The sequence below is a fragment of the Emydura macquarii genome, unplaced genomic scaffold (assembly GCF_026122565.2).
Source record: "Emydura macquarii macquarii isolate MOO-44397 ecotype Brisbane River unplaced genomic scaffold, CSIRO-AGI_Emac_v2 contig_1253, whole genome shotgun sequence".
In the NCBI taxonomy this organism is placed as follows: domain Eukaryota; kingdom Metazoa; phylum Chordata; order Testudines; family Chelidae; genus Emydura; species Emydura macquarii.
The window spans coordinates 56,274,773-56,296,865 of record NW_027131390.1 but is presented as its reverse complement, the minus strand read 5'-3'; the positions used below and the strand labels follow the sequence as shown (position 1 = coordinate 56,296,865).

At 43.2% G+C, this 22,093-nt stretch overlaps 1 protein-coding gene across 1 annotated transcript in view; it reads left to right on the top strand.

The window, feature by feature from the left end:
* The window catches only part of BMPR2 (bone morphogenetic protein receptor type 2), a 184,587-nt gene that overhangs the window by 147,753 nt on the left and 14,741 nt on the right, over positions 1 to 22,093 (top strand). Inside the window, exons 7-11 of the mRNA XM_067548887.1 lie at positions 5,598 to 5,712; positions 14,227 to 14,387; positions 16,014 to 16,161; positions 17,185 to 17,321; positions 21,325 to 21,497. Coding sequence (XP_067404988.1) covers positions 5,598 to 5,712; positions 14,227 to 14,387; positions 16,014 to 16,161; positions 17,185 to 17,321; positions 21,325 to 21,497 — 734 coding nt within the window. The remainder of the gene's footprint in view (positions 1 to 5,597; positions 5,713 to 14,226; positions 14,388 to 16,013; positions 16,162 to 17,184; positions 17,322 to 21,324; positions 21,498 to 22,093) is intronic.

The window sequence follows — 22,093 nt, the reverse complement described above, 5'->3', positions numbered from 1 at the left end:
GCAATGGTCACCCACCAGATCCACCTTACACAATAATGTACTAGAACTATGAGCGATCCACAATGCCTGCCGACATTTCTTGCCCCTTCTGAAACATCATACCATAAGAGTAACAGACAATCTCACCTGCATGTATTACATCAACAGGCAAGGCAGAATGAGATCCCATTCCCTGTGCTTGGAGGTGATCAAAATGTGGAACTGGTGCATCCAGAACAACATCTCCATTTCAGCCGCGTACCTCACGGGACACCAGAACACTACTGCAGATGTACTGAGCAGGACTTTCTCGCACGATCACGGGTGGGAACTGGACATACAAGCTCTTCTATTCATATTCAACCAATAGAGCCATCCCACCATAGGTTTCTTTGCCACTCAACACAACACTCGGTGCCATCAGTTCTGTTTTAGAGTGGGATTGGGCCGTGAATCACTGGGCGATGTGTTCCTCATAACCAGGGACGCATCACTCCTTTATGCCTCCCCTCTCTTGCCCTTCCTGTTCTGAGTGCTTTGAAAAATACAGGAGGACCAAGCTCAGATCATACTAATAGCTCCAACATGGCCACGACAAGTCTGGTATACTTACCTTTTACGCATGATCGTATACTGATGGATCCATCTCCACCCAGCATTGTGGCTCCTCTCACAGGACACAGGATGGATTCTCCATCCCAATCCACAGATGCTCCACCTCAAGGCCTGGCTCCTTCATGATTCTGGGGTCCGGAAATAATCTGCTCAGATGTAGTTAAACAGATACTCTTGAATAGCAGACGTGACATGACCAGATGTAGTTACACCCATAAATGAATGAGATTTCATTGCTGGTGCACCTCACAGTAGGGCGACACAACACATGCTCTGCTGTCACTTATACTTGACTACATTCTACAATTTAAACAGTCGGGATTAGCCTATAGCTCTATTGGAGTACATCTGATGGCAATTACTACTTTTCCTTGCCCGTTGACAGCCACTTTGTCTTTGCACAGCTGTTTATGAAGCATTTATTGAGAGGTATTCAAAATCTCTATTCACATATATGGGACCCTATCCTGTCCTAGCCCTATGTTCTCTGATGAGACCCCCTTTGAACCAATGGCAACCTGTTCACACCTATATCTAGCAATGAAAACTGAATTTCTTGTTGCCATCACCTCTGCTCGATGAGTGGGAGAAATTGCGGCCCTCATGGCATATCCACAATATACAGTGCTTTACAAGGACAAAGTTACACTACGTCCACATCCAAGATTCTTTCTTAAAGTCCTTACATCTTTTCATATCAACTGACCAATACACCTCCCTTGCTTCTTTCCGAAGCCTCTCAATAACCGACAAGATGCAGCTCTATGCACCCTAGACGTGAGGCGTGCATTAGCCTTCTATTTAGACAGGACTAGACTGTTCTGGAAATCACCATGATTATTCCTCTCCTCCACTGAAAGATCCAGAGGCACTGCTATATCTAAGCAACGCCTCTCTAAGTGGATCTCACAGTGTATATGATTATCTTACGACTTCATGATAGATAGACAGCTGCTTACCTCAGTCAGAACACGTTCCACATGATGATTATCTACCTCAGTTGCCTTCTTGAGTAGTGTCCCCATTGATGACATCTGTAAGGCTGCCACATGGATATCATCAGACACTTGCACCTGGCACTGCACTATCACACATGAGTCCACTACGGACAGTCTCCTAGGACATGCTGTCCTATCCTCAGCAGTACATGTTGCTCTGAAGTCCCAGCCTTAGAACTAGGGGCACTGCTTTACAGTCGCCTACAGTGGAGCACCCATAGGGACATCATTCGAAGAAAAGAAGGTTACTCAGCCTGTGGAATAACTGAGGTTCTTCGCTATGTGTCCCCTTATGGGTGCTCCACTACCTGCGCTCCTCTTCTCTGCTTCAGAGTGGCACATATAAGCTCTGCAGTAGAGAAGGAACTGAGGGCGGTCAAATCACACAGCGCTAAATATATGTCCCGTGTAGAATGCGAAAGGGGGGCGGTGCGCATGTGCAGTCCAACAGGCACTGCTGTTGAAGATCTCCAATCCCAGGTGCAGAGGGTGCTGCCATACCTACAGTGGTGTATCTGTAGGGACACACATCTCGAAGAATCTCAGTTACTGCACAAAGTGAGTAACCTCATCAGCACAGCTGCACCGATGCAGATGTGCCACTCTAGCACATGTGGTGAAGATGCTTTATGCCGATGGGGGAGAGCTCTCTCATCAGCATGAAAAATCCACCTCCACAAGAGGCAGTAGCTATGTCAATGGGAGAAGCTCTCCTGCAGACATAGCACTGTCCACACTGACACTTAGGTCAGTGTAACTTGGATGTCTTATTCACACCCCAAGCGACCTAAATTATACCGAAGTAAGTCGTAGACCTGGCCTAAGGAATTAAGTGGTGAGTAGCTACCTCCTCAGCTGTGGCTAACTGGTTGACCAGCAATAGCTGACATAAAAGACTACAGCCCAGGCAGATGAGGACAGATGATGAGCAGAGATGTCTGACAGAGAGGCTGAGAGCCACTCCGCACCAGCAGCTGACTGGCAGAAAGTTATCCAAGGAACCAGATCAGAAATCCCTGAGGACAGGTATTAGGGGAGAGCACAGAGGCCCTAAGCAGGTATCACTTCTTCTATACTCTCTGTGTTAGAGGAGATCTGAACTCCCTATGGTCCTGCTACCAAGCCCAGGAGGAATATGACATAAAGATTTGAGAACAGCTGGAGTTGAACCAGAAGACAAGAAGAGCAAAGTCATAAAGGGCCGGTGTACTTCCTAGGGGCCTAAGGCCAGGCAAGGGGGACTGACCCTCCCCCACCACCTTTATTCTCCCAAGGCAGATAAATTGAGTTCCAAGCAACTTAAGGTGTGTGTGTTGTGGGGATGGGAGGTGGAGAATGACCTTTCACATGAGATCTTAAAAACTAAGGACCAACCTTGTTGCTTTGTGTGGACATTAAAGACTCAGTGGTATCTTTGTTTAAAAAAAATGGGCGGGAAGTCAGACTGCTGGGGATAATTTCCTCCATACCCTTTGCCAAGATTTCCTCTCCTACTAATGTTGTGTGGTGTGCTTTGTTCTGGCTGATTTGCTGACCTCATACCAGAGCTGGCTGAATTTCATCATTGTGGGTGTGTGTACAGCATTACTGTAATAAATATCATTACATATATTGATGATGAAATAATTATTATAAAATTGAATATATGTGAAATATATGTAACAAACACAAGCATTAATTTTTATTTCAGAACTATTTAACTGTTTCTTATGGTTTTAATATATAAAATAGCTAATAGGCCATTAGATAACTTTTAAAAAATAAGATTTGTCCTTGTGTAATTGAGCTACTAATACCATATTTATTACTGTGCAGGAGGATGTTGACTGTGGGATGAGTCCTTGGGGTGAAAATGCGTAGGGAGCATCTGTGGTCAAACAGGAATGGAATATCCAAAGGCAGTTATTTTTAATCAATAGTAATATATATTTCTTCGTATATAAATGCTCCCCACTCAAGCTATTTATGTTACTATATATATACTATAAGGGAGAATTAAAAATGAATACAATAATATAAAAGCTATATAAAATATTTTAAAAGCCAAACAATGTGGCATAGCTTATAAAGTGCCCTACATCCTAGTGATTAAAATTGAATACTATGAAGAATATCTTAGTTGACAGTGATTAAAACTGAAAATGCCTCTGAAAAAACTGTACCAGTGATAGACAGACAGATGTGTAAGCAGAAAGAGCTCTACAAACTAAGAGCCTCCAGGAAAAGCTCAGTCATATGCAGACCTCAAGTGCAGTGGTTGAACATGTAGGCCCTGTCTACACAAGCAAAAAAAAGTATTGTGATTATATATCAGAGATATTCTGAAATGTGTGATTTAAAAGGTTACAGAGTATTGTCAGGTAGAGAGGTATTAGCCTTTTTGTTACAATGAAAGAGAGAAAAAAGCTGTGGAAAGATTAGTTCATCATTAAATAATAGAATTTGAGAGGATGCTGAATTTTGGATTAACAGCAAGGTTACATAAAAATAAGCACTGGTATTTGTTGAGAGTGAAATATGAAGGAAAATAGTTTGTACAAAAACCTACACTGATGGGAGAGCTACCAGCCCTGACTATAATAAAATGCCTATAGTTAAGGTTGCTTAAACGTATTCATTCTAAAGAACCTCTCTGTTGCAAATCACTTTCCCAAACTTAACTTTCTGGTTGAAATTTTCCACATCTGTTCTCAACCCAAGAGAGAGAAAACGTTGTTTTTGAAAGATCAGATAAAACAAGTTCAGCTAATTTTCAAATATAAAGAGAATGGAAAAAATACACTTTTGCCATTGTGCTATTTATATAGCTGAGTATGAAATGAGACAGGTCTCCACTGGCAAACATAGTATGTAATCATGCCAATAAACACTATATTGGAATACATACACAGAAGGGCAGAGTTAAGGTTACAACCTTAACCTTCTTTGAGCATAGTTTTTCTGCGGAAGTTTAATGGACTGTAATGTCAGTGAGACTACTTACATAAAGGAATGCTTGTGGGAGTAAAGATTGGCAGGATCTGGCCCTTAATTTAATGGAAATCTTGCATCTTCCAGGTAAAAGAGACTGGAGTTTCTCCTCTGGATACTTTTTGAAAATAAGAGCTGTCTAGAATCTTTTCAATTCCCAAAATGACAGCATTCAGTTTTTCCTTTGATGGGTTCCTCCACACCTTTGTCAGGAGCCTATTTCCCTGTTTAACTTATCTCAGTGGGAGATGAAACGTGATGTTCCTCTGTCTACCCCTTCAATGTTTGTTGACTGACTGAGGGCTTGTCTACACATACAGCGCTTAGTGAAGACACTGCCTATGTTGGCATAGATACTCCACCTGCGGAGTAACTATATTGATGGGATAAGCCCTTCTGTCTACTGTCTACACCGGGAGTTTGATAGGTATAAATGCATTGTTCAGGGAATCCACATCCTCAACGACATAGTTATATCAACATAATTTGGTAGTGTAGACCAAGCCTAAATCTGCTGGAACTGGGGAAATACCAAGGAAATAAACCTCTTATCATGGCTAAAAATCCTGCTGCTGTTGAAAGTCCACAATTTTATACTGCACATAATTGTTTCTTCAATTACCCTTCTTCCAGCACTGTTCATCAGGAATTTTGGAATATTATAACAGCTGCAAAAGAATAAATGCAATCTCTTGGTTTATCTACTTTCTCTTTCTGACTATGATTATTCATTTTTCTTTAGCACCCTGAAGAAGACCTCAGAGGAGTTTACTTTTTATTTTTACATAATATTTATTAAGTTTTAAAGTTTTTCTATGCTACACATTTTTTAGATAAAACCAACAGCAGCAACAAACACTGATAAAGGTAAACTTGCATCCTGATGCTACAACTGATAGCAGGCAGGTAGACCCATGAGCATGTTCAGGATCAGGGTCTTAGGAAACACTGGGTGTGATATAGATATTTAAAGGGTTTTGACTTGATTGTTCAACTTCATAAAATTTCAGTCCACTGTTTTTATTTTTTCTCTAGGGTTCTTTGTGCAAGTATTTGAGTCTCCACACCAGTGATTGGGTGAGCGCCTGTCGTTTGGCACATTCGGTAACCAAGGGCCTGGCATACCTTCACACAGAGTTACCTCGAGGAGGTAGGTCAGAAAGGGACCTGTTGATAGCAGAATAACTGGGGATGGTATCAGGTAGTAGTTGGGTTTTTGTTGTTGTTTTGTTTTTAATGTTAGTATCGAAGAAAAAATGTATGGATGGAAAATTAATGTGAACAGATAATGACTCAAAATACAGACCACACAGAGCTTCCTATAGTACATTCTGATCTGCTGAGTACTCAGTACCATGATGTAGATCTGTATACAATTTTATGAAAATGCGGAATAAGAGACTACAGAATCCTATAAATAGGCAAGCAAGAAGCAGAGTTGCACAATGCTGTTGTGTCATAGCGACAGATTACTAAAGAACCAAAGAATTTGATGTACAGTATCTAAATGAAAGGAAATGGATGAAGTGTTGTGCAGTTCAGGTATAGCTCACTGAATCAGTGCCTGGTTTAAAAAAGAGTGTGTATTATGTATATGGAAGGAAAATATTTAAATCTTCTGTTTTATTGTAGTTTTACTTTTCATACCATTTCATTTTTTATTTCAGGGCAGAGATCATATCTTATCTCTGTATAAATAATACCACCTAAATACTTTAATGCTTTATTACAGCACTAGATGGGACAACAACTGATACAAGCCTTTTTCTTCTCTGCTTGCATGCTTCATTTAACATTTTGAGACCTAAAGTATTGTGATTATATAACAGATATTCTTCGAGTGCTTGCTCATGTCCATTCCATATTAGGTAGAATGCACCATATGCACTGGTGCTGGAGATTTTTCCCTCAGGGGTATCTGTAGGGCCGGCTCTAGCACCCTGTGCAGTGACACGCGTATATGCCGGTATATAGGGTGCTGCCGGCCCCCTTACCTCTCAGTTCCTCCTTACTGCCTGTGATGGTGCTGGAGCATCCTTGCCTCGGCAAGCAACTCCCCAGTGTTTTTTTCTACCTTTGCATTGTATATAGTTATATTGTTGAATTGAGGTTAATTAGTAGTTTGTGACGTTTAGTAGTTTTAAGGAACATCTATCTCCAGTTCCTGGGATAGTCAGGGGGTCGGGACATGCCCTGCTTCAAGCCTTGTGCAACCTGCAAGAAACCCGATGCCTGTGAACAACCCTCACCAGAGCTATCTCAAGTGTCTGGACGAGGCGCATATAAAAGACAAATGCAGGATCTGTAGGAATTTCAGACCTCGCACAAAAAAGGACTGCGATATTAGATAGGGGGCGCTCCTAATGGAATCGGCACTTAGACCGATGTCTGACCCCAGTTGATCAGACTCTGCGCTGATTACAGTGGCGTTGATGAGACGCGTTCCCCCGGCACCTGTCAGCACTGGGCTCATCCTAGCGCCAGTCTCCGTCACCAGTGCCAAAGAAGCGGCACAGGAAGACCCACACTGATAGAGGACACTCTCCACCTCAGTGGAGCAAGTCGGGAGTGGGCAACGAGCTGAGAACCACGCCAGGCTGCTCTTCCTCACTGGAAACTGGGGCTGTGGGGCTTCACTCCATAGAGCTCCCAGTCCTCCTCAGATCCCTTCACCAATGCCCAGTAGCAGCAGAGACCCTCGACACCTGGCAGTTCCATCCACCCCCGAGGCCTTTCAGGAAGCCACAGACTTGCTGTCTCTCCCAGTGCTGCCCACCCCCTGAGATGACAGACCTGATTGCCGGGAAACTGCACGGGGCTAGTCGGCAAGAGGCAGTTCAAGGGGCAACACTTTGATAGGGGCTCCGCTTAAGTCGCTAATGCTGCTTCACCGCTTGCTGTCATCGTAGTGCCCGCCAACACCTCAGCACCAGTCGCCAATGGCACTGTGGTCTCCAAGGCGCAGTAGCTGTCAGAGTTCTAGGAGCCACACACCAGTTCCACGGCGCTGGTCACCGGAGCACTGGCACGGGGCATTGAGGTCCTGTTACTGATCCCGAACTCAAGATCGCGCTGGGGGGATCGCAGGTATAGGTCCCCGCAGTATCGGCCCCTGGAGATTCTCATCCTCGATTGCCTGAATCTCAGTACTGCTCCCCGGCACCGGAGCATCACGCCCAGCGCCGTAAGGAGCCAGAGGTGAGAACAGCATTGCTGTGGTCGTCCGCCTCAGCTTGGAGCCAGAAGAAAGCCCTTCCCACAGAAGTCGCGGTTGTTCCTCTGCAGCCATGGGCTTCCCTTCCTCCATTTCACCATGTCCCTATCCACCTACACACTGGGCTGTCCCTTGGCAATTTTGAAACCTGTTGGTGTTTCCTGCAGCCCCTGGGTCTCATCACCAGTCTGTCTCAGGGACTTTGGAACGTCGTTCCACCACAGTATCGTGGCCTCCCCCGGAATCTGATGATGAGCCAAGTCAGGCTGAAGGGATGCCAAGGTCCTTCCAAGGGAAGAGATACAGATCACAGAGGAACATTCGCATATTCCTCTGCAGCCAGTATCCTCCTCCACATCACCAGATGAGGCAGTGACAGGCCCCCCTATTATAGTTCCACAGGATGATTTCAGGGCCCACCAGGAACTCCTTAAACAGCCAACCTGGGTTTGGAGGTGGAAGAAATGAAGGACCCAGCCGATTTGCTATTGGACATACTGGCAACAGCAGCCACCCCTAGGGTGGGCCTCCCGGTTCATGAAGGGGTCGTAAAGCTAGTGTAGGCCCTGTGGCAAAACCCATCCTCTCTGCCCCCAACCTCCAAATGGGCAGAGAAAAAGTATTATATCCTGGCAAAAGGGTTTGAATACTTATACTCCCACCCTTCTCCAGGATCATTGGTAGTATCAGCAGCCAACGACCGGGACAGGCGGGGCAGTCAAGCTTGACCCCAAAGAATAAAGAGAAAAAGAAACTGGACCTCTTTGGGTGCAAGACTTATTCCTTGGCATGCCTATAACTTTGCATTTCAAACCAACAGGCATTGTTGAGACATATGCTTTCAATGTCTGGCATTCCATGTCCAAATTTGTCAACTCCCTGCCCCTGGAGTCAAAACCAGAATTCCAGGCGATTCTGGAGGAAAGAGAGACAATAGCAAGGGCCTCTCTCTAGGTGGCCTCTGACGCCGCGGATTCAGTGGCCAGAACCATGGCATCAGCAGCATCAATGAGGAGACCTTCGTGGCTATAATCATCTGGTCTGTTGACAGAGATCCAGCAGTCCATCCAGGACCTCCTCTTCAACAGTACTGCCCTTTTCTCTGACTAGACAAACGCCAAGCTGCATGGGCTCAAAGACTCGAGGGCTACACTACATTCCATGAAGTTATACACTCCACAGGCATCCAGAAGGCATCCCTCCTCCTCTCCCCCCCCCCCCCCCCCCCCCCCCCCCCCCCGCACCAGCATCGGTTTGTGAGCCATTCCAGGAGTGAACCCTATAGAAAGAGGAACAAGAGTTGTAGACACCGACAAGGCCAGTTTTCCTCGACAACTCAGCCGTCCTCGAGCCACTACCCATCAGGTATCAGATAGAACTTTTGAGGGTATGTCTGGGGGCGATGCGGCAGTCTCAGAATAGGATCCATCCTCGCTTCTTTTCTCAAACCACCTTTCTTCCTTCCTCCCTGCAAGGTCAGCGATAACATCAGACAAATAGGTCCTGAGTACTGTCGCAGCAGGATACACACACTAATTTACCTCTATCCCACCTTCCCATCCCTGTCCCTCTTCAGGGGCCCTTCTCACAAGCAACTTCTCATCCAGGAGGTACGAGGCCTCGTGTGAGTAGGGGCAGTAGAGGAAGTTCCCCTCCATTTAAGAGGGAAGAGGTTCCACTCCCATTACTTTCTGATCCCAAAAACCAAAGGAGGCTTGAGATCCATACTCGACTTATGATGCCTCAACAAGTATCTCTAGAAACTGAAATTCTGTATGGTTTCCCTGGCCTCCATCTTTCCCTCTCTGGATCCAGGAGACTGGTATGTCGCCCTCGACCTAAAGAATGCGTACTTCCATATTTCTGTCTCTCCCGCTACGAACCGCAGGAAGCGTCAGTGGCCCTGAAACAGCTATTACCAATTTGCAGCCCTCCCCTTTGGACTTTCAGCTGCTCCAAGAGTGTTTACAAAGTGCATGGTTGTGGTGACAACTGACCTCTAGCATCAGGGAATCCATACCTCGATGACTGGCTCATCAAAGGTCGGTTGGAGGGCCAGGTCTGGCATGATGTTGCAGAGTTGCGTGCGACCTGATGGAACCTGGGCCTATTAGTAAACAAACAGAAGTGTGCGTTAGTGCCTGTACAGAGAATATAGATCATTGGAGTTCTCCTCAACTCCACAAGAGCCAAAGCATTTCTGCTTCAAACCAGATTCCAGGCCTTATCAGACTTGATATGCCAGATCACTACCCACCCCCTCACCAGTGTGGGTGTGCCTCAGACAGTTGGGCCACATGTTGGCGTGCACTTGTGTGGTGCAGCATGCTCAGCTCTGCCTCAGGCCCCTCCAAATTTGGCTGGCATCAGTCTATTTCCCCTTGAGACACAACATAGACATGGTCCTCACAGTCTCACCCTGGACGCTTACCTCCTAATCTGGTGGATGATCCTGGCGAATGTGACAGAAGGGGTTCCCTTCGCAGCACCGTGCCCTTCACTTTTACCTTGGTATCAGATGGCTCGAACCTGGGCTGGGGAGCCCACTTTGGCCATCGCAGGACACAGGGCCTCTGGTCTGTGGAGGAACTGACACTACATATAAACGTCAGGGAGCTCAGAGCGATTTGCCTCGCCTGCAAGCTGTTTCTTCCCCAGATGGCAGGAAGGGTAGTGCGTGTGCTGACGGACAACACAGCAGCAGTGTACTACATCAACAGGCAAGGAGGTGCTCGATCTTTAGCTCTGTGTCAGGAAGCACTCAGCCTCTTGGCCTTCTTTGTGGGGCAAGTGATCACCCTGGAAGCCGCTCATCTACCAGGGGTCAAGAACTCACTGGTGGATCACCTCAGCAGGTGGTTCTTCTCTCACCATGAGGGTCCCTGTACCCAGAGGTTGCAAGAGCTATTTTCCAGAAGTGGAGAACTCCCCGAGTGGACTTGTTCATGACCAGTCAGAACAGGAGGTGCCAGCAGTTCTGCTCCTTGGGGGCACATGACAGCGACTCCCTGTCCGATGCTTTCCTTCTGTGAGGGACCTCTTGTATGCTTTTCCTCCATTTCCTCTTATCCATTGGATCCTCATAAAGATCGAGAGACAGAGCATGGTTATAATGATCATGCCAGCGAGGCCACATCAGCACTGGTTTGGCACACTTTTGGACCTAGCAGTGATCTCTCCTGGGACATTCCTGGCCCGTCCAGACTTAATCTCTCAGAACCACGGTCAGCTGCTCTACCTGATCTTGGACTCCCTGTACCTGATGGCATGGATGCGGCATGGTTGAACCAGGAGGAACGATCTTGTTTGACTCAAGTCCAGAGTCCTGTTGGAGAGCAGAAAACTTTCTACTAGGCCTCTTACTTGGCAAAATGGAGATGTTTTTCCAGCTGGGCGCGGGAACATGAGCTCTCCCTGTCTCAAGCACTGTTACCATCTGTCCTGGATTACTTACTCTGTCTAAAGCAGCAAAGCCTGGCATTGTCATCTCTCAGGATGCACTTAGCAGCGATTTTGGCGTTTCACAAGCAGGCTCAAGGCAGTTCGGTCTTCACTCATGAAATGACAGTTAGATTCCTTAAGGGCCTAGAAAAGCTCTTCCCACACATCAGGGACCTAAGCCCCCCATGGCACCTTAACTAGGTCCTCTCCAGGCTTATGGGGCTGCCATTCGAGCCTGTGGCCTCCTGCTCCCTCCTTCACTTGTCCTGGAAGGTCGTGTTCCTGGTGGCAATTACATCAGTGAGACAGGCCTTGGAGATCAAAGACCTGACTTCAGAGCCCCCCTACACAGTATTTTACAAAGATAAGGTCCAGTTGAGACCCCTTTCAGCATCCCTGCCTAAGGTTGTATCGCAGTTTCATGTCAATCAAGACGTTCTCCTACCAGTGTTCTTTCCCAAGCCTCATGCCTTTCAGGAGGAGCGACATCTTCACACTCTTGACGTCAGACAGGCATTGGCTTTTTTATTTAGAAAGGACTAAATCTTTCAGGAGGTCAACTCAACTCTTTGTAGCAGTGGCTGATTGCATGAAAGGCCAACCAGTGTCATCTCAAAGAATTTCCTCTTAGATTACCTCCTGCATACATGCTTGCTATGAGCGGGTTAAGGTCACACCTCCAACTTCTCTGACAGCTCATTCGATGAGAGCTCAGGCTTCCTCAATGGCTTTCTGGGCCCAATTGCCAATACAGGATATCTGTTATACTGCAACTTGGCCCTTCATGCATACTTTCGCGTCCCATTATGCTATTGTACAGCAGGCACGAGACAATACGAGCTTTGGCAGAGCAGTTTTGCAAATGGCATGTCCATGAATTCCTGGCCCATCTCCAGAAGTACTGCTAATTAGTCACCTAACATGGAATGGACATGAGCAAGCATTCGAAGAAGAAAACAAGGTTATTACCAGTAACTGATGTTCTTCGAAATGTGTTGCTCATGTCCATTGCACAACCCATCCTCCTTTTCCTCTGTAGGAGTTCCGGCAAGAAGGAACTGAGAGAGAAGAGGCCCGGCAGCACCCTATATTACCGGTGCATATGCGCACCGCTGCGGAGGACATTAGAACCAGCCCTACGGATACCACTGAGGGAAAAATCTCTGGCACTGGTGCATGTGGCGTGCACACACATCTAGCATGGAATGGACATGAGCAACACATCTCGAAGAACAACAGTTACAGATGGTTAGTAACCATCTTTTCTGAGATGTGTGATGTAAAAGGTTACAAAGGATTGTCAGGCAGTGAGGTATTAACCTTTTGTTACAAATGGAAAAGATAAAAAGCTGTGGAATGATTAGTTCACCAGTAAATAGCAGAATTTGAGAGGGTGCTGAATTTTGGATTAAAAGCAATGTTACATAAAAGTAAGCATTGATATTTGCTGAGAGTGAAAAATAAAGGAAAATAGCTGTACAAAGGCCAGACTGTTGTTACTCTACTTGGTATTCATGTATGTTAGTGAAACTAGAGCCACCACCTTAATCTAATAATTTTGAAATGTACATCCAGGTCTCTCCGTAAGCAGCTACAATTGTATAAGCCTGGCACCACCATAGAGAAAGATAGATTGATTTGTAAAAGCCAGAGAGGAGCTGATGGTATATAAGAAACTCCTGGGGTTCTATGAACATCAGACCATAACAAACCCCTCTGTAGTCTTGGCTGTTGTAGTAAACAAGTCTCAAGTCAAATATTGGATATAAACTGTTCCACTGGCTAGCAGTAATAACTTGAGAATTCTTGTTAAGATTATATTCACAATATTTTATGATAAGAGCATTGCCACGCCTCTGTAACAAACCTCTGCAGAAAGGTTTGTATTTAATTTGTTTAGCCATATTACACATTTACAGTGAAATCCACAAAAATTTGTTAAAAATGGGTAAGGCAGCCAACATTTGAGTGTTCTAAATCTAATACATCTTTTTGATATTTTGTGATCTAATTTAACACCTGTTACTTGCATAGGTCAACAGTTCATTCCTGGTGCCAAGCAGTGACTTACCAAAATCAGCTGTTCAAGTTCAGTCATACAGGGCATTAACAAAAATGTTTTTTAAGACCCAGGCTAGGCAGTTGGGAACAATGGGTATGTCTAAACCGCAATTAGAAAGCCACTGCTGGTAGATGTTCAGGCTCAGACTGGAGCCCAGACTCTAGGACCCTGCAAAGTGGGAGAGTCCCAGAACTTGGGCTGCAGCCTGAGCCAAGACCTCTATACCACAATTAAATAGCTCCTTAGTCAACGAGCTCCTTAGTTCCATGAGCCCGAGTCAACTGGCACAGGCCAGCTCTGGGTGCCTAACTGCAGTGTAGACATACCCAGTGTGTTCAATTGTCCAACTGGAGTGGTAAATTTAAGAGCAATCTGAGGTTCTTCCGTGGGGCAACTGAGATCCATTGCAGGATTAGTGCATTGAAGCATTGGAATAAGTGTGAGACATACTGGTATAAATGACCCCCTCTATCCAATTTCTGCAAAGATACCAAGCTAATTATAGTGAATTGTTGGTGCTTTCTTTTAAATGAGGACTCTATGAATATGAGGATCTCATTTGGGCTGGCCATTAGATCAGTGACAGTGGATCCATGCTTAATTACACTATGGCTACGCTGCCAAAAAATGCTGAAATATCTATTGGAATCAAAAGAATTCAATTGACAATTGTTGACAATTAGGAGATCTATGCATAGCAATTATATAATAATACATTGTATATAAATAGCAAAGTATTACGAACACCAGTTAGTCTTTGAATAGTTAATAGAGCATGTTGCAGTGGTCACTATAAACAGGGAAAATTGTTAGCAATCTTTTTAAAAAAAAAAAAAAAAAAAAAAAAAAAAAGTGCTATAATAAACAAGAAGATACAATTTGGTTCTTCTTTTGCCAAGTAGTAGACCTACTCAAGTAATAATGAACACTTCCATATATCCAAATAGACCATTACAAACCTGCAATTTCCCATCGTGACTTGAACAGCCGTAATGTACTGGTGAAGAATGATGGAACATGTGTAATTAGTGATTTTGGATTATCCATGAGATTAACTGGAAATCGACTGGTACGTCCAGGCGAGGAGGACAATGCAGCCATTAGCGAGGTGAGCATGAATTCAGAAAACACGTTTGGCATTTGTAAATGGTACCTAGCAAGAGAAAAATGAATTTGAAAGCAATCTTGAAATACTTGCTCCTCAAGTCAAAAGGTAAATGTAGTTGCTGCACAATTCCTATGAGGAGGAGATATTGTATGTGAGGAAAAGAGTGGGTTGTAACCTTGGGATGATGAGGTTCTTTGACTTTTAATAAAACTTTTAAAAACAAATGTGGTGCTTTTGAAAGGTGACAGATTGACAGCCCTGGAGACGGAAGTCCTCTTTTAATAGAACAGGTCTGACAGGTCAGCAGCAGTGCACGTGTTCCCACCAAAGCCCCTCGATCCAAACTTGGAGAGACCACTGCTAGGTTCCAGAGGGTAGTTGACTCTCCATATTCATTCAGTTCTTTGCCCCTCTGCTGAGATCTGTAAACATAGGTGCAATTGCAATAGTGTTTTTTTTGTGGTGTGGATACACGTTCTTTAGGTCTTGTATCAAGATTGCCAGTTCATTTCATACAGGCCTCAAACACTCTTCAAATGATGATGATTTTTTGTCATGACCAACCCTGAACTGGATTTGAAGCAATGACCTAGAAGTAAATTCTCCATATCCCACTTCCGGCTTTCTACAAGCCATTTATACCCTTCCATCATTCCCTGACCTTCATTATATGGTCAAATTGTGGAGAGTGAAGGGTGAAGGCCCATGCAACAATGCTTAAGAACCTGCTTCTTTCTTTAATTTGTAGAAGCATGAATACAGTGAAATTCGAATGTAGGAAACTCAATTATAGTGAAGCACTGCTTTAAATTAAGAAGAGTGAACGTCCCAAAATGCATCAGTCCATTTCAGTGGACTTTCAGTTCCCTTACAGCGAAATCTCACTTCTCAATGTCCAGCTATAACAATAATAATAATAAATAATAATAAAAATAATATAATTAATAATGGTTAGTGCTTAGGTGTTAATTTTCTAGCAATACAGAACTCAATACCTGACTGAAGAAAGAAGAGGTGAGAAAATAAGTTATCACTATTTAAAGGGCAAGAGTAAGGAACAGTCGCAGGCACCTAACATTATCCAGTGGGTAAGGAAGAAGGACTGATCTGAGCTTGCTACCTATTCCACAGTGAGAGTAAATATATGCCTGCTCAAGTCTCTATCTCCACACGCAGTTGTCAGTGTTCCCTGAATCTGTAGGAAAATAAGGGGAGGCCCTGCCAAAGTTTCTAGGGTGAAGAAGATGAATTATTTTTCCCAGTAGGGCTCTCCTATTACCATGAAATATTATGCTATATATTGAAGTTATTTGTGATATTATCATTCCTCTATCAAAGGTCTTTCCACTGTGTCCTGCTGAATATAAGGACACAATACAAGGGACATAATAATGTATTTGGTAAGTATAACAAAAGCAACATAGCACAGGAAAGGTTTTATTATGACTAGACTGGTTAGGAGAGGCTAGAGTCCAAGGATATACATAATGGAAATAACTGCATTTTCTGCTAAATGATAGAAGTAAAAACAAGGTAGGGTAAGAATAATAAATTGGGTCTGTAATAAACTGAGTCAAATGTAGGCTTTACCTTGTGAGTTAAAAATGCAACTTTTTGTTTCTATAGGTTGGTACAATCCGCTATATGGCCCCTGAAGTGCTAGAAGGAGCAGTGAACTTGAGGGACTGTGAATCTGCCCTGAAACAAGTAGATATGTATGCACTCGGCCTTATCTACTGGGAGATTTTCATGAGATGCACAGACCTCTTCCCAGGTAACTAAAGAATTGACTGAAATAATGAAGTTAATAAAAAGTATGAATCAGAAACCAAATTTGTGTTCTTCCCACATCTTAAAAATACAATCTATTACCCTTATGTCACCGAATAGATTTTTTCTTAACTGTTTTTCACCATTATCTCAGTGCCATCTAGTGTTAAGGATTTTATTGATATTAGTACAGTGTACTCAGTTGTAATACAATGGACAGGGATGAAACATGTTCTTGGTATAGTTCATTTGGCCTGTTAACCATCTTACAAGCCTAGTGGCAGTGCAACTTGTATGGACCCTAGCACTGTCATGAGTTGTAAGACCATTATAGATTAGGATCACTGTGCAGTCAGAACATTCAGCCCCTTGGATTGATGTAGCATCCCATGTTTCTCTCAAACAACCCTTTCTAGTGGATGTGTGCATGGGACATTGTCATGATTCAAAGTGGATCTTCACAGCTTCCTTTAGTGTTTTATGCTAAACTTTTTCTATACCATTGTCCCCTGAAAACTCACTCAGTGCCTGTAATATGGTGGAAGGGGAAATGGGCAGGTAAAGTGTAACTTATGGGAATGCAGCTCACAGCCACCCTTGTATTTATTACTGAGATGCAGCCTGTGGAGTTAACTGCTGGCATGCAATATTCCATTTATAGCCGAACAACTGTACATTATATGCTGAGATCTATAGTCCTCCCTTCTATATTAAATTCAGTCTGTTTTGTTTCATAAGAATTAGATGTGTCCCTCAGGTTCCTGGTCAGTTGCTAATGCACCCCTCTATTGGGCAAAGTTTAAGTGCCACCCAAGGCAGTTCTAAACAACGCTTTATTAATATTAAATTACCAAGATGTAGTTGAGTTAGTTAAAAATTTGTTTTAAGGGAAGGAAATTTTAAAACTTCATAGGAAGCAACCTCCATGCCACCTCCTCCCATTTAAAAGCCCTTGATCCACAGTTCTTGTTTTATAGCTGTGATTTCATTAAGGGGTTTTTGCGTTGGTTTGTTTTTTCTCCAACAGGAGAGTCAGTGCCAGAGTACCAGATGGCGTTCCAGGCAGAAGTTGGAAACCATCCCACTTTTGAAGATATGCAAGTCCTGGTATCTAGGGAGAAACAACGACCAAAATTCCCAGAAGCTTGGAAAGAGAACAGCCTGGTGAGATAGAAAGTTAGAAAAAAGCATTTGCTTGAGCGAGCTATGTCATGCTCTCACTTTTCAGAGCCAAATGTTGAATGCATTTTCTTTCTAAGTGACATTAATATTTAAAGTTCTAGAGCTGCTCCAAGCTGCACTATTTAAAATACTGAATTCAGTTTAAAAGAATTAATTACTATAAAAATGTTCAGAATAAAGCTAGAGGTTTTAAAAGAAAAATACTATAATCACTACTGGATTTTTAGGTATTATAGATGCAAAAGCATATTATATTTATTAACATTATTACATGTCAAGTGCCCAAATTTAGCATGAACGGGACAGAAATATTAAGACATTCCATATCTGGAGATTTTATAAGCTAAGAATGCCCCAAAATTGCAGCTAGTAAAAATTACATTTAAAAAATTACATTACGATTATATTTGCTACTGAAGCTAAGCAACATAAATATTGTATAGCTTAGTACTTTCTGAAATTATATCTTCATTTGCCAAGATATATATTCTTCAGCATTTGCAAAGCTACAGCTTTCACCGCTCATTTAATAATATTACCAAATTTTAGAAATAATATTATTATTCTTATAAATTTGATATTCATCTGAAAATTGTATATTCTCAAAAAATATAAATAAAAGTATTCTGGTTAGGAGATTAGAAAAAATTCCCAACTTTTGCCTATTCCATTGGTTCTCAAACTGTGGGTTGGGACCCCTTAAAAGGCTGTGATGTGGTTATGTGGGGTCATGAGCTGTGAGCCCTGACCGAGGCCAGAAGCAGAACTGAGCCTCTGTGCTTCCTCCTGGCAGAGAAACATGGGGTAGAGGGGGAGCAAGCAGTGCCACACAGATACTGCTTATCCTCCCCAATGTTCCAGCCGCTCTGTGCGTGCAGGTCAGTTTCCCCAGGTGGGCACAGGAGGGGGGGGGGGGATTCAGGGGTTGGGGCGAAGAGGGCACACGCAGGGTTGGGGCAACGGGGGAGTGAGGAGCCCGCAGGGATTAAAGGCGAAGGGGGAGTGGGAAGCCTGCAGTGGCCGGAGGGTGAAGGAGGGGCAGGAAGCCCATAGGGGCCCAGGCAATGGGGGGATGCCCACAGGGAGCCAGGAGGTCTCATTCAGAGGCTTGCTTTATGAAAGGGGTCACCAATGCAAAAAGTTTGAGAACCACTGGTCTATTCCACTGAGCCTGCTCAGCACTGAGGATCTCTTTTGGACACTGCTCCTTACTTAATAATTGGGTTAAAATAATCTCTGTAAATTATGGGTGATCTTTAGGTTGTTTGTTAAAGGTAGAAAATGCAAAGTATGCCAATTTACAAGTTTATTTTATAAGAAGTAAAAAATAGTCAAATAAGTGGGAGAAATTGTGATTAAAAGAAAAACAGACTAAATATTTGACTTTTAGTAAAAGTGATTTTCTATTTGTATTGTTTCAGTGGCTGAAATTGTCGTCTTTAAACCATTTGGTAGTCTTTGGTAAACTTTGGTAATCAGTGTGTAACAATCTGCACTCTGCAGGTGACAGCGAACCAAAGGCCATATCTGCTCTAGCATGTGTAAACGCGACCTAAACCATTTCAGATACAGGCATAGTTTATAGTACTAATGTTATTGCAAGAAGTTGTGACTTTTTTGAAAAAGTGAAACTACGTAGAAACTGTTTCTTCCATGTTGTTCAAGAAAATCATGCTGCAACTATTCTCACTATAGCACTGCTGTTATATTGCTGTTAAGTACAGCTCTGGAAGCATCAAGTTTGGCACAGTTGTAGCTAGTCCACTTCACAATGTTGATTGGGCTCTTCAGGTATGTCTGCACTGCAGTAAAATACCGGTGATTGGCCCTTGTCAACTGTCAGGCTTGCAGGGCTCGGGCTGTAAGGCTATAAAATTGCCGGATAGCTGTTTTGGTTTCAGGCTAGAAGAGCTCTGGGACCCCATGATTCGGGGAGGGAGGGTCTCAGAGCGTGGGTTCTAGCCCAAGCCCACAAGACCAAGTCAGCTGACATGGGGTCAGCCATGGGGGTGTTGTTGCAATGCAGACATACCCCTAGTGATACTCAGGTTAGGCTGGGTTATTTTACAGAACTGTATTTTAGATGCTAATTATGTTGAACCTATTGAACTATTAGAATATAGAATTATGGGGTGGATTAGTAGTGATCCCTATATTTAGGCTGACTAATATTTTTCTTGTCACCAAAATTTTAGCAACATTCTAAAATAATGAATTAAAACTGACAGTCTAATTTAAGGCTGGCCAGTGCTGCTAATAAAATAATCAACAGTAGCGGTACACACACTTCATTGGGAGCACTAGGAAGAGACAACGTCTCTTGGAGAGATGTGGGAGAGAGCTGAGCTAGGCTTTTTCTAGTAATTTCCCCCATCTCCTCCAGATCCAGGACATGGTCCAGTGGCCCATTTCCCTACTCTAAGGGCACCACTTGGGGAAAGAGCTCTCCCCACCTTCTGGGAGGAATAGAAAGAGAGGGGCCGGGCTCTCCTTGACCACTTCTGGAACCGCTGGGGACATATGTGGGGTCCATCTTTACCACCCCACCCCATGGGAATAACAGCCTTGTGTTCTGTAACTCAGTCTATGCAAAAGTTTCTGGGTTGAAACCCTGCCAGTGATGCATGATGGTTGATAGTTACAGTTGAACATAATGCATTTTTTGGCAAATTTACTATTTGCTGAAACTTTTTTGTTGAGTTTGAATTATGAGGCTACCTCTAATTACATGATCACATACTATTTTTTCCATAGGACCCCTGTCTCATTTGGTGCATAGGATGACTGGTGCTCTGGGGAATAATCAGGGTTGTGTAGTTAATTAAACACTTTGTAGATTCCATGCTTCATTTGCTCTAGACGTGTGTAATGGCTCAGGGAGGGACGTACAAGAAGAGAATGGATGGTCTTGTGGTTAAAGCAGTTTACTGTCACACAGTAGAGTTCAGTTCTAACTCTGCCACTGTTTTTGTGTATGACGCTGAACATGAAATTTAGATTACAATTTTCAAAAACACGTAAATCCCGTTTTCAAAACAGGCTCTAAAATACTGAGGTCATTTTTGAAAATGGGTCTTAGGCTCCTAAAAACATAGGTTATTTTGAAAATGTAAGGCTTAAATCAAAATGCTACCAGATAGCCATTAACTGTGTTCTCATTTTCCCTTTGCCCCACTTAAGACACCTGGGGAAGTAAAAGTGTGGCGCACTCATAATTGCAGTTGTGCATTTTCCACATCTCTGGCAGTATGGCAGCATAGTCTGGAGGAATATTCACTGGTTCTCAGGAGCCTCTGCCACTGACTTATGGTATTGCCTCAGGAAAGTGTTTGTCTCCATTTCCCCATCTGTAAAATGGGGATAATACCACTCTCTTATCTCTCAGTGGAGAGAAATTAATTAGTGTTTCTGAGGTACTCAGATCCTGCAATGATGAGCAGTCTGAAAGAGACCATGAGGAAATAGGTAATCTTGCATTAATTGTATGTGTTCAGTAAAATAAGGCAGGAACCACCAATTGAATGATGAGGATAAAAATGATGGTATTCCTGAGTACCATCCTTTCTGTAGACTGAATGAGGCAGGGCCTCAGTTGAAGAAAAAAATTGTGTGATCATGTAATTAAAGACTACCATAATGCATATGTGCCAGAGCCAAAATGAAGGTTGCATAGGCAACCATAATTCTGGCATTTCTTGACTTTTGAATGCTTGACTATAGATTCTTTTTTAATGTAATATATTATAAAGGTTATTAGGATGTAAATCAGGTTATTAGGATGTAAATTCTCACTCTTTTGTGTAAACTAGCTTTAAATGAACAGATTTATGCATTTTTACTTTCATTCTCTCTTTAACACACACAACACCAGTATATGGCTAAAAGTCAGTATTTCCGTGTATTCAGATCACTATAAATCATAAGGAACTAAATCAGAAACACAACATAAAAAGGGGAATAATTTGACACAAGGTTTCTTTTGCAGGCTGTGAGGTCATTGAAAGAGACAATCGAAGATTGTTGGGACCAAGATGCTGAAGCTCGACTGACGGCCCAGTGTGCTGAGGAAAGGATGGCTGAACTCATGATGATTTGGGAGAGGAACAAATCTGTCAGCCCAACAGTCAATCCTATGTCTACTGCCATGCAGAATGAGCGGTAAGAAGTGAAGTAGTTTGGTGTTAGTCAGCTATCCTCAGTACACAGGTCGCTCTGGGAGTGAAGTTAGAATGTTAATAGTTGCTGAGTATTCTTGGGAACTGGCATATTTATATGAACATGTGTGAGCTAGTGTGTTTATGGACTTTGAATAGTTTTGTGCGGGTTGTTCATTTACTTACTATATGAATCCACAAATAAATGATTCTTTGTAGCTTTGGGTCCCCGAATTCCCCAAACACGCACAAATTCAATACACCTATGATGTAAACAACTGTGTTTTGGAGAGAGATCATACTTTCTGACCGAGTTATATAGCTACCCAAAAAATAGACTTGTACTTTCACAGTCATGATAAAGAAGTGATTATGAAATGTCTTCAAAAACGCTTGCTAAATGATGTATGAAATTTCTGTTTAAAATGTTTCTGCTAAAAGCGGTGTATGTTCACTGCCAGCTGAGAGACATGAGTTCAGGAAATAATTCAGAGTCCCAGTCCTGCAGTTTTCAATTAAGGAACCACAAGGTCAGCACTGACTTTATAATTATTCTGACCTGCAGAAAGAGAGACTATGTATTTCCCTTTTCTGTCTGTA